The 13025-nt window shown below is 36.2% G+C and overlaps 1 protein-coding gene across 4 annotated transcripts in view; it reads right to left on the reverse strand.

Moving 5' to 3' along the window:
- Window positions 1-13025, reverse strand: part of COL12A1 (collagen type XII alpha 1 chain) — a 113244-nt gene that overhangs the window by 15656 nt on the left and 84563 nt on the right. For all 4 annotated transcript variants that reach the window (XM_036024359.1, XM_036024361.1, XM_036024360.1 and 1 more), the window contains 7 exons: window positions 9961-10110; window positions 8160-8237; window positions 6786-6872; window positions 4762-4815; window positions 3652-3747; window positions 2188-2241; window positions 1768-1821 (listed from right to left, as the gene is read on the reverse strand). In XM_036024359.1, coding sequence (XP_035880252.1) covers window positions 1768-1821; window positions 2188-2241; window positions 3652-3747; window positions 4762-4815; window positions 6786-6872; window positions 8160-8237; window positions 9961-10110 — 573 coding nt within the window. The remainder of the gene's footprint in view (window positions 1-1767; window positions 1822-2187; window positions 2242-3651; window positions 3748-4761; window positions 4816-6785; window positions 6873-8159; window positions 8238-9960; window positions 10111-13025) is intronic.

Below are 13025 nucleotides of genomic sequence, written 5' to 3' on the forward strand. Positions count from 1 at the left end.
GCAGTGGACGCACTGCATGTGGCACCCGGCATGGCTGCATGAAGGCCACACTGGGTGGACCTGAGGGGCCCACTGAGGGCTTCTGTGGTAGCAACAGCAGTGAGTCATCCATCATCACTTCTTGGTTGTGGTATTTTTTGGTTTTGTTTTCCAATTGAATAGCCTGAGCTTTTGCAATCTCACTATTTTCCTTTATTGTGAAATAAGAATGAAAAACAACTAATTCCAGTTTTCAAGAGTTATAAAAAAACTGTGGTACTTTTACACAATGGAATACTACACAGCAGAAAGAGAGAGGCTCCTAGTTTAATCCAGTGCTGTCACATGGATAAAACTGGAGAGCATTATGCTAAGTGAAATAAGCCAGGTGGTAAGGGACAAAATACCGTATATCTCACCTATAGTGGAACACTCAGCAAAACAAACAAGCAAGCAAAATATAACCAGAGACATTGAAATTAAGAACAAAATGACAGTAACCAGAGGGGAGGTGGAGGGAATAATTGGGAGGAAAGGGGTGAAGGGTTGTCAGGAACATGTATAAAGGACACATGGACAAAGCCAAAGGGGGGTAGGGATCAGGGTGCAAAATGGGATGGCTGGGGTGGGTGGGGAGTGTGGGGGGAAAATGGAGATAACTGTACTTGAGACAACAATAAAGAATGAAAAAAGTCATAAAAACTGCATATACACATACACACACAACGCGTGTAATATATAGATAGATATAGATATATAGACATATATCATCTCCAGGTACCAGACTCCCAGAGAATACTGTTTTCCCGCTTTGACCTCTCTCTTTCCCAAACTCAAAAGTAGACATAAGAGCAAAGTCAAATTCATTGGCATATCATCCATTTGGAATTATCTGGGCAATCTCTGCTGCATCTGAATGACCTCCCTCTTCCATCAGTGGTGTCTGGGAGGCATTAAGGGTAACAATCAATGTCGTTAGTGGCAACTATTACAGTGCTGGCCCTCTCTGACTTGCGGCTGGTCATGTTGTAACTTTTGATTAGTCAGAATACAGACTACTCTCAGACTGTTGTCTGAACCATAGGACACTGAGAAGTCATTTGTTCTTTGCTCTGAACAACTTTAAAATCTCATTAAAATATCCATAGTTTTCTATGAAACCAAGTATTTCTTAATATTGAATAGAGCATAGAGGCCATGTCCACTGTGCTTCTTGATTATTTACCCAAGAAAAGAGTAGATTTCCTGCACTGTTTTCATAATGTCAGAGCAAACCTGAAAGCTGTCACAAATGAGCAAAATCCTTGACTAAGTACCAGTTGTCTATCCATACATCAAGACCTAGAAGTGGTCTTGATGTGCAGATGAGGTGCTGACTTCAAAAAAGTGCCCAGAAACAAAGACTACTCTCAGAGTTACATAAAGCTTGCCTCATTACAAAGATTTTAATTTTAGGGATTGAAAACAATTTGGTAGAATTCTTAAATCTCTTACTAATCAGCTAAAATTCCTTTTAACAGACTTCTTTTTCTAAATCTGATAAATTAAGACATCTTCCCAAATTAAAAATTTTAAAGACTCTCCTAAAGTACCTGCCACTTTGTTTCCTAGACCTTGGGACTGATCTGGCGCTGGTTGGTCCACTGATGACAGTTTGCCAGTCGTCCACAAAATATGTGAACTCTGCTTTCCAGACATGCAAATGAATTGTGGACGTTTCTTAATTAATAAGCAGCAGCAATATGGTATCATTTTTGACATAATTTTAGCTTTCCCAAGAAAACTTACTCGATCTCCTGGAGGTCCCATTGGTCCTGGTGGGCCAGGTAGCCCTGGGGTTCCCTACGTGAAAAGAAAAATCAAGTGAAACACTGTGATATACTTCCTGTGTGGGAAAAGATACTTGTTCTTCCCCCCAAACATTTTTTTTTAAAAAGAGAGTTCGGGGCTCTGAAAAGAAACAGAAAACCAGAACCAAGCACAATGTCAGTCATACAGTAGATACTAAGTCATCAAGCAGGTACCTTAACTGACAAGCGCAACACTTGAAAATTAAGATCAGAGCAGGAAATGGAAACAGTGTGAAGGACATAGCCAGGCTTCTGCTTTGCCGCCTGGCCTTGGTTCACCTTCCGGGGCACCGCAAAGGCAACTTTTCAAATAACACTTGGCAAGTGAAAGAAAAGGGCAATGTCAAGAACAACTCACTGTTCGGCCTGGAAGTCCTGGCTCTCCGGCATCGCCCTTCATCCCTTGGCGACCCTAAAGAAAGCAGTGGGAAAACAGTTCCCAGGCGTTTTACAGAGATTAAGTGAAAATGGAAGGCATGAGCCATCTCTGAAATCTCCATCATCAATAAATTCAATGTAAAAATATTTTTGAAGGGAGATGAATAAATCATTTTTTGTACTGATGCTCACTCTCTAAAGTACAAATGTCATATTATAATTACCACTTAATGTTATGGGATAATTTTACATAATTATGGGATAATATACCTGCTTTAAAAGAATATTATTTAACATAAGAGATTTTCATAGAAATATAATTTGAAGGGAAAAACTTATTTTGTACTTAATATATTTAATTTGGTGCTAATTTTAATAGTCAATAAAATGTTCTAAGAAAATAACATAATTTGATATTTATAACTACATGCTTAAAGACACTTGTTACAAAGGCAAAGCTGAATTAATTAAAACTGAGCCCTGACTGGTGTGGCTCAGTGGTGTGGCTCCATGGACTGAAAGGTCGCTGGTTCAATTCCTGGTCAGGGCACATGCCTGGGTTGTGGGCCAGGTCCCTGGTTGGGGGGGAGGGGCACGAAAAAGGCAACCGATGGATGTTTATCTCGTACATCAATGTTTCTCTCCCTCTCTGTCTCCTTCCCATCCCCTCCCTCTAAAAATAAATAAATAAATCTTTAATTAAAACTGATACACAGTAATAGTTAAAAAGTTTTACCTAAAGCTTTCCTTTGGACATGAGAAATTAAAGGTATTGTAGATGCGTTCAAGCCTCTTGAACAAGAAAGCCTTGTTCCTTTACATGTTTCATTGTTAGCTGTATCTGATGTAGATTTTTTTAAATGCCAAAAAAGTTATCTGTCCTTTTAAAAGGGAGTTTAAAGTTCAATTCAAGAGTTATGCAATTATTGTATTCTTGAACATATACTGTATTTGTTTTATCTTAAGATAAGAAAAAAAGTTAGTTAGATAACAGATGAGCCTTAAAAGGTAAAACATTTTTGTAACTTCAGATTAGTATTTGAAAAAAAAAGCTAAACATTTTATTTAAAAATTCCTAAAGAAGTAATAACCTAGATAAATAATGCAAGATTGCCTGGAGGTCGTAAGTATTTGAAAAGGATGCCAGGGCTCCCACAAACTGGAAGCAATTTGAAGGCTCTCAGGGTGTTGAGGAACATATTTATTATTTGCTTTAAAAAACTGTATAGGTCAAATAAATAGCAGTGACTCTTTCTACAGTTATAAATTATTATATACACTATTTACATATATGAAATCAGAGTCATCATAGGAAGTTGTCTCAATCACTAACTTTGTTGAGTTCTCTGAGAAAACATTAGAATTTAGCAAATATAGTAAAAAATGTTCCAGTTAAGCTCAATGTCAATTTACTCTCCTCAGTACAGAAAGCCTTTGTACTTACTTGCTCTCCTGGAATAGAGAGTCCATTTGGTCCCTGGGGGCCAGGAGGACCCTGGGGGCCAGGAGGACCCGCATCTCCACGAGGACCAGGGGGCCCCTGAAATACACAAGAAGGAAACAACCACACAGTGACATCATGCTCATCCAGCGCTAACATCCAGTCCAAAACGGGCTTCCATAACTCTGAGACACCAGCCATACAATTCTTCATATAAGAACAATTGGAAAATGGAATAAATTTATAAGAAACATTTAAATTTCCAAAGTCCTAGTAAAAGTGAATTTTTTGAAGAAGTAAAATGTATCAAATATAATATTCAGATATTTATATTCATATATTCATGAGATCAGAGTTCAAATGTTATTGGATTTGATGTATTTTAACCTAGTCCTGGTTTCTCCTAGACTTGGGCTTATTTCTGGAACCTACATAGATATGAATCCAGCAAGGAAAAAACAGATCCCTTCTGAGTAGAAGCTCTATGCTGGAGCTCCATTGCAATGTGTGTAGGTGAAAAAGGCAGAAACTTGGAGTCAAGATATACCTGGGTTAGCATCCCTGCCACACCCTTTTCTAACTGGGTTAGCTTATCATTAGTGATATTATAACAAAATCTATACATTATCTTCATAATATATTCCCTGTATAAAGCTGGAGTTGTTTTATGGAAACCCAGTGTGAAACTAGTAAATGGGGCCGGGGCCTCCCAGGGAACACATATGTGACTGTTCTGCTCTTTCTCTGAGTCAGGGAAAACAGAGCTTCAGAACTGTTCCCGATCCTCTCCAGCTCTCCAGTGGGGGGACTCTGCTCCCTCTGCGGTCTTCTGACCGACCGCCCCATCAGCCCTCCACTCCCCCGTGTTGCAGCAGAGCCCACAGCTGCTTCTGCACATTTCCATGTGCAGTTCCTACAGCAGTGAGACGCGCTGTACTTTTCTTTTCTCTGAGTCATTATTTTGACACCCAGAGACAAGACAGAGGTCATTATATTGTCACACTGAATATGAACTAACTTGCTCAAGGTCACATACCCCCTCAGCAGAAATTTCAACCACCAGAGACCTCAACATATAGATGAAAATTTAAATTCACTTTAAAATGTACTCACAATTGCCCCATTGATGCCTCTTTCACCTCTGGGACCTTTAGCGCCAGGTCCTCCCTAAAATAGATAGTAAGAACACATTTTAGGGTGAATGTAAGGAAAGTAGAAAGAAGTTGATACATAAAAATTATTTCAAGAAGCAGTACGTTCTCCAGGCAATCAACACATCTGCAGCTACTACAAAATACTGAAGTATTAGGTTGGCCAAAAAATCCGTTTAGTTTTTTCCATAAAATAAAAGACACATTTTTTCATTTTCACCAATGACTTTATTGATTTGGATATTTTGAGTATGTCGGCCATCTCCCACATAGTATAACATTGATTGTTCTCAATTAATGTCTCGACTTGATTGCTATCAACTTCAACTGGTAGACTGTGGAGCATCATCCAACGAGAATTCTCCAGCATGAAAGTTCACAATACATTTTGACATGTTCAATCAGTCACAGCACCTTCTCCATACACTGCACAAATCTTGTTTTGCATTTCAGTTGTATTTTTACCTTTCTTGAAATAATAAAGCATAACATGCTGAAAACATTGTGTATTTTCTTCCATATTCAATATTAAAATGGCTACACAAAAATTCACCAATTTTGATAATTTTTTAAAATGCACACTGATATGACAGCTGTCATAATACAATCGAACAAAACTGTTTTGAATGAAGTTACAGACAGTGAAGTGCTAGTAGAGCCATCTTACAGAAAAAAAACAAAAGAACTTTTTGGCCAACCCAGTAAATACTTTATGTCATACAAATATGTGGAAAAGGGGAATTTCAAAGTTTTGTACATCCTAAGTATCTCATTTTTACATTCTGAACTCTTCTTATTAGAAAATCTTAAAGTTCACTTTAAAATTTGAGGTTTACTAGAAAAAGCAAGCATTACTTAAATACAGGAAAGAGAAAAATTGGCTTTGGAATTGTATGACTGCATTCTTCAGAGGAAATAATATGCAAGAATAAAATTATATTGAAACTCTCAGGATCTCAGAATACATAGTTTAGTAACAGGGATTCAGAGACCACTGAACAAAGAAGAAATAAATATGATAAAGATATCCAATAATATTATCCTATAATAAGAGGAAAAAAGTCTCCTCTTCTCAAAAGCATCTAAGTCACATTGGGATATGATTTTATGATTATAAATATAAACCGGGTAAATCACTATTAACAGAAATTATGGTAATTCCAGTGACATTTTGATTCTGTATATGAGGAGCTGGTTTGTAATTAACCTAAAATTAATTTATATTATTTGCTATAACCCAAGTATGGTAAAATTGGGTGTTCTGAGAATCTCTGAGCTGTTCCTATGTTAACTAATTATTTTCTTAAAAGAGGCCAATAGGACCTAGAGGTATCATATCCATTTCACAAAACCAGTCCAGGTCAGATATTGGATTGACTAGATCAAAGGGTTCCACGTTGATTAATGAGTTATATCACTGAAATCTTCAATGTGTTGCCTTGCACTTTTTTTGGCCACACCTCCCCCCATGAATAGATCTAGTCACAGTCTTCTCATACAAGTTATTTGAAATCCCAGCACTTTCACCCAGAGTTTGTGCTACCATCACATATGTAACATCTTCATATATTATTCTCATGAGATGTCTGCTCAGGTACATATAAGGTATATATATCCTTGTTCTAAACAACTTGTTCCAGGGTCAGCCACTCAGCTGTAGCTCCATAACATACATACAAGACACTTTCAGGAGATGCAAGGAATTTTCATAATCATGTGATTACAGATGGAAACCCAGATTCGTATCTTTAAGAGAAAAGCTCTTGAATACTAAGCCATTATCATTCATTCCTGCATGTCTAGAGAGCTGTGTTCACATTTTCTTCTTGATTTACTCCATTTCAGATTTCAAAACAGACCACAAAAGTAGTCTGCAGCACGGCTTGCTCTATTCCAGAAAACAAGTATGGCTAGAAGCATTTTATGCAAAAGAATGGTTTCTCCAGAGCTTTATCAGGAAAAACTAGGACTGTTTCAGTGTCTTACGGCAGGGCCTGGTGGTCCTGGAGGTCCAATGCTGTCCTGTGTACATGTACAAGCATTTGGAAACGCCGGGCATTTTGCTTCATCTCTCTGAAATTTTGAAAAAAACAGTTACCTAACAAATTGAGGGTGAAAATGATTTCGCATCCCCTACCTCCTTTTATCCTATTTACACAAGGAAATCTGTTTCCCAACTTTTAAAAATAATTTTTGGTTACCATTACAAATAGTCTTATGTTGAATCTTACTTTGCTTCTTTGTCTTTATTTTATATTTTACTTTGGAAATCTCACATAACAAAGACATGTTTACAAAATACTGGGGCCACTGGTCATTTAATCAAATTTTGTCCGGTGTTAGAGACATGCTGAATATCCCAGAAATCAATGCCCATTTCATTTAGAATAAAGCTGAATATCTCTTCCATGGCCTGCAAGGCCTCACATGCTCTGCAAACCAGCACACCACCCCCTGGGCCATCACTTTGCCTACCCCTTTCCCCTCTCCCATTCACTCTGCTCTGGCCCCCCCAATCTAATTAATATTGCTCAGATACTTGGGGCAATTTGTGCCTGAGGGCCTTTGAATTTATAGCTCCCTCTGGCTATAATTTCTCCATTACCCATGTTGTTAGCTCCCTCAGTCCATTCAGGTCTCTTCTTAAATCTCACCTTATCACTGAGGGCTGATGGTACTTGCTGGCTATGTATCCCTTTACCATAATTTTTTTTTATCCTAGGACTTTTCACTCTGTAACACAGTATATATCTACTTGTCAATTCTATCCCCCTGCCTTTCACTAGAATATTCACTTTTCATTGCTGTAACCCTAACACATAGAACAATTCCTGGCCTGTAATTGGTGCTCAATAAACATTTGTTGAATAAACAATGCACACTCATCATGTGGATATATGCAGTTCATTGATTGGCAAATGCTTCAAATCCATCATCACCAACTTTTTAACCATTACCACTTACACAGATAGTATGGGGATGAAGCATCATCTAAAAAATAAATATGATTCATCACAGACTTCAGCTCTCCAAAGGGGTGATGGCTTATTCTGTAAAACACTGAGGTTTTACAGTCAATAGGAGGGATCTCTAATCAGTGGGTGTATCACACATGCTGACTCAGCAGGACTTTTCTAACTACGTGTAACCACTCTGGGAGAATCTCCAGATGTATTTGTATATTCTTGGCTTCCAAGGTTGGGGCCAAGAGCTCTGGTAGCTCATTAGCATACACATAATGCATGCATCCTGGATTGTAAGTTGCTAAATTCTACTTCCTCTCCCACACCATATGCATCTGCATCCCTTATTCCGGGGGGACTATTAAAACTGTGACAGATTTCATTCCACTTTACTTACCTTAGAGGGAATGTCACAGCATCTGTCTCTACTGGTCCACACTGGACTGCAGACGATATCAAAATTCTGGATTTGGAACTGCAAACAACGAACAGCGACATCAGCTAAAGATGCATGAGAAACATTTTATATTAACGTTTCCACATTTTCACTTTTGCCAGCTTCTCACGTAAACTGTCTCAGGGGTGCGAGCCCTTGAGAGCAACGTGATCCTTACTTCATAAGTAAAGAACATAAGAACCTGTGCCTAAGAGAAAGATACAGTAAGGCAAATGCACGTGTGAAATCCCCACTTCTGATTCACTTCCTTGGCTAAAATGAAATGTTTGAGGGTTTTTTTTCAGTGAACATTAATTTCTTTATTTGAGGATTCAGTTCATTAAGAGTTCGAAAACAACAGACATTTAAATCAACTTTTGAGAGTCTAGCCTTGTGAAAAGGAAAATTTCAAAAGCCATTCTTCATTTATTCTAAAACAAATGCTCTTCTTTTCATAAATTCTTACCTAGGGGCTAACTAATCATTTTTATGATTATCCTCAGCTTAACTATTCCAATACAACACAGTCCACCCTTGGTATTCACAGAGGAATTGGTTCCAGGAACCCATGGACCTCTCCCCATGGATACTGAAACCCAGAGACACTCAAGTCATTTACTTAAAATGAACTAGTATTTGTATGTAACCTACATACACCCTCCAGTATGCTTTAAATCACCTCTTGGTTATTTATAATAATTAATACAATGTAAAGTCTATATAAATAGTTGTCATACTGTATTGCTTAAGGATCAGCTTTTTGGAATTTTTAAAAATTATTTTCAACCCTCAGCTGATTGAACCCACAGATACATAATCCACAAATACAGAGGGCCAAATTTATATACTTCCTATCTTTCTACATTTAAAAAGTAGAGCTCTTTTAATAAAAAGGAAAATATTGTTTAGATATAACCATTATTTTATAACCCTGACATGGTTTTCTATTTAAATGCTAAAACCAATATTCAATAAAATATCTGAATTTTAATCACAATTATATTAAACTTGCACTTGTGTTTACATGTGGGATAAAAATTTCACTTTTGCATCTAGAAGAAAATTCTGTCTATGGGAGAAAACTAAATTAAATAAATATGATTAAAATAACAGAAGCCAAAGATAGTAGACTTGTTCTTAGAACACTGTTACTATTAATTGACATTTGATATGAACTTAATTAACCTGGTAGAGTGAAAACCTTCAGTTTTAAATTATGTTACTAGACAGAACTGTAAACAGGGTTGTTACATTCCTGCCTCAAAACGGGACAGTGACGCGTGTGAGGAATGCGGTCAGCTGGCTACTCCACTGCGCCGGTCTTCTTGTGAGACCACCGGCCACCGCCTCTGTGAGAAAGTTCGGGCTCCAGCAGTGTCACGGCCACTGTCCACAGATGCTAAAGTCCTGGCTGCACAAATGTGTATTAACAATTACTCTCTTTGAAGAACAAAAAAGTGAATTATTTGAGATTTCACTGATTGTCCTGGCAGCGATTTGTGTCGTACTGTCCAATTTGATCCCGTTTCAAGATGACTACACGATGTTCTCTGTTGCCTTGACATCTTATTTTGCTTTCAGGAATAAAGCACATTACTATATTATTTCAGTAGCATATTTTTAATGTAATTTTTCAATGTTTCAATCTGAATGAGAAATTTAACAATTTAAAACTGATTGAAAAAAAATTCACTTGTTACTTAAAAAATGCCATTTCAATCTTAATGCAAGGTACCAAGAAAAATAAAAATGTGTTACTTACTGTGGCTGATTTCCTCTCCCCTTTAAGCAGTTTTCCAAGAATTTCGTAACCATCAGTTGTGATATTTCCAGCTTCCTTGATGTCTTTTTCTATAATTTCATAGCAGTCGATGTAAATCTTAACACTTTTTGAGGTCACTACAATATGAACCTAAAAAAATCATGTTTCCATTACAAATTTTCTGTCACCAAAAAATTGGCTGACTTCTTTATATTTCATATCACAGGTTTAAAAATATGTTCTTTAAGCTATTCTCATCCCAAATAAAGTGTTTTAGACTAAAAATCCAAGAGCAGGTTGCAATGTCAGGTCATTTATTAACATCAAATCAAACGACCCACTTAGCCTCTCTGGGTCATAGTTTCCTCCCTCCACACACACATGCATAATTTCCTATTCTCTCACCATGTACTCTTACTGAGATGACCAGGGATATAATATTGTGGATGAGATGACTCTGTAAACTATAAAAAACTATTCACATACAAGTTAATAAATCAGTAATATTATTTTCAGCAAAAAGGAGCCTCAGTTGTCTTCCACTAACTTTGTTAAATTGAATTTTTAATTTATATCCTAATTTCAGTCAAACAGAACCTGCATACCATGTAAATACCAAACATAGAAAGAGATAGCATATATATCTCCTATAGAGATTCAGCTCTGGAAATCAATAGGTTCAAGATTCAATTTTTTTCTAAGTAAAGAATCTTATGCTGATTTATTTTTTTCTGATATTGAGGACACTCAGGGTCTTAAGAAATCTATTAGTAGAGATAATTAATAAAACATTTGTATTTCAACAATGTAAAGAGTGGTTGCAGGTAATCTTTGAGTTTATAGTTATGCTGATAGTTTCCACTTAATCACAGCACAAATACTCAAGTAAGCACTTAATGATTATTTTGAAAAGTTTGGCTCCAAGTTGAAAAGAACAGAAATTCTCTTAAATACTTTGAGCCAATAAGCATAATGATCTCTAGAGATTTTTTTAAACAGAAAGCTTTTTTTTCCCACAGAGAATCACCACCAAAGCACTAATTTGGTGCATCTGTAAATGGTAAATATAACTTGCACATTGCATTTATATAAAAGTAATACAGACCTTACTAAAAATAAAAAAACATCATATGCCCACAGTACAATCATCTAATATTGAATTCAAGAAAGCCATCAAAAAAGAATTCCCAAGACATTTATTATCTAATAAGAACTAGAGCTTATATGTTGGCTCTTGCATGAACAATCTCAGAGGCAAATATGACAGAGTATTTGAAAAAATTATAGTACACAGGAACATTATTTCAAATTCAAAACTCTTAACTTGTAACAAAACTATTTTAAATACACTGGTCATTCAATGTCAACCATATGAAGCAGATGCTAAAAATGTATTTTGCTACAATCTCTTCCACATGTTTTATTGCATTTTAAACACATGCATAATTACAATTCAGAGTGGGCTCTTCATCTGTATATCATTGTTCTAAGAATGTAGGGACTATTTCCCAACTGTGAAACATTGTTGGTCACAGACCAGCAGAAAGAAATAGGAACATTCTTGCCAACTCATCTCCTATCCCAAACTCTACTGTTAACAAAACTTTATTTTTCATCTATTCCTCTTTTTCTTTATATTATAAATTTCTCACTTGGAACTATGTTATTTGTTACAACAGAATGGAGACACAAAAAACTTTTCAAGAGAATTTTTGAGAAACAATAGCAGTCTGCCACTCCCCACCTAAGTTCTTTTAACCTATCCCCTCTTTCCCAAGAGCACCCTGCATGCCATTTTCGCTCACTTCCTGCTATTGGAGTATTGGTCATTATCCCAAGAAATGAAGGATTTCGGTTCCTGGATTAAATGAAAAATGAAAGAAGAGTGTTTGAATTCTTGAATCAGTAAAGAATGTAAATAGCCAATAGTACTTGAGCTTGGTACTTAAATTGATAGAACAAATGAGAGTAGGTTAAAAGAATGAGGTAAGAGAAAGGAAGAGGAAAAAGAGTATAGTGAAAAAGCAGAGAAGGAACTAGTAAAAGAAACATATTAAGAAAAAGGTAGAGAATTTGAGGAGAGAACAGAGCTTATGAGAAGAAAAACATAATAATACAAATATTTTTCTATAAAGGCAAATGAAGTATTGCCAAAAATTTTTCTTCATTTGCAATACCAACTGTCACTATAGACCTCAGCAAAATATTGAAAATGAAGCATTCAATAAAAGTTTGAAATTAAAAAAATGGCCCTGGCTGGTGTGGCTCACTGGATTGAGCACAGACCTGCAAACCAAGGGGTCACTGGTTTGATTCCCAGTCAAGGCACATGCCTGGGTTGCAGGCCAGGTCCTCAGTAGGGGGTGCACAAGAGGCAATCACACATCGATGTTCCTCTCCCTCTCTTTCTCCCTCCCTTCCCCTCTATGAACAAATAAATAAATATATGTATTATTTAAAATAAATGAATAAATAAATAGTTATCAGTTAACTAACAGAAAATTAAATTTCTAAATCTGTAGTGGGTATGAAAGGAAAAACAAAATAGTTCTTTTTAGCAAATTACTCAAATGTAAGTTCAATAGGTTTATCAATGAGTCAAAAGGCTTCATAATAACTTCACCAGATTCAACATCTATTATTAGATAAGGGACAGTTGAAGCTAATATTTGTCAAACTAGAATTTTCTTTTCCAAGGAGAAATTTACTTTACTGTACTTCACCATAAAAGTCAATAAACTGTTAGGAGGATATGCCATTATACTCAAAGATCATTGTTTTTCCTTCATTGTATTTTGCTTCTCACTAATGTTCACACCATGAAGCTTCTTTGAGTTATATGAGGAGTCATTTGCCATATTTACTAAGAATCTAATTCATGAAAAAGGAAAACATTCTGAAAAGAAACCAAATTCTCAGGAATAGAATCAGCAAAAAATACAGCTAAAGCTACTCAAATATAGAAAAGTTCTTAAATTTTCACTTGAGCATCAGAATGAACTGGAAATATTTGTATTCTATGTATGGGACTAATTTTCTGTGTTCCACACTAGAGGACTTCTAGA

Source organism: Phyllostomus discolor, chromosome 4 (assembly GCF_004126475.2).
Source record: "Phyllostomus discolor isolate MPI-MPIP mPhyDis1 chromosome 4, mPhyDis1.pri.v3, whole genome shotgun sequence".
Lineage (NCBI taxonomy): Eukaryota > Metazoa > Chordata > Mammalia > Chiroptera > Phyllostomidae > Phyllostomus > Phyllostomus discolor.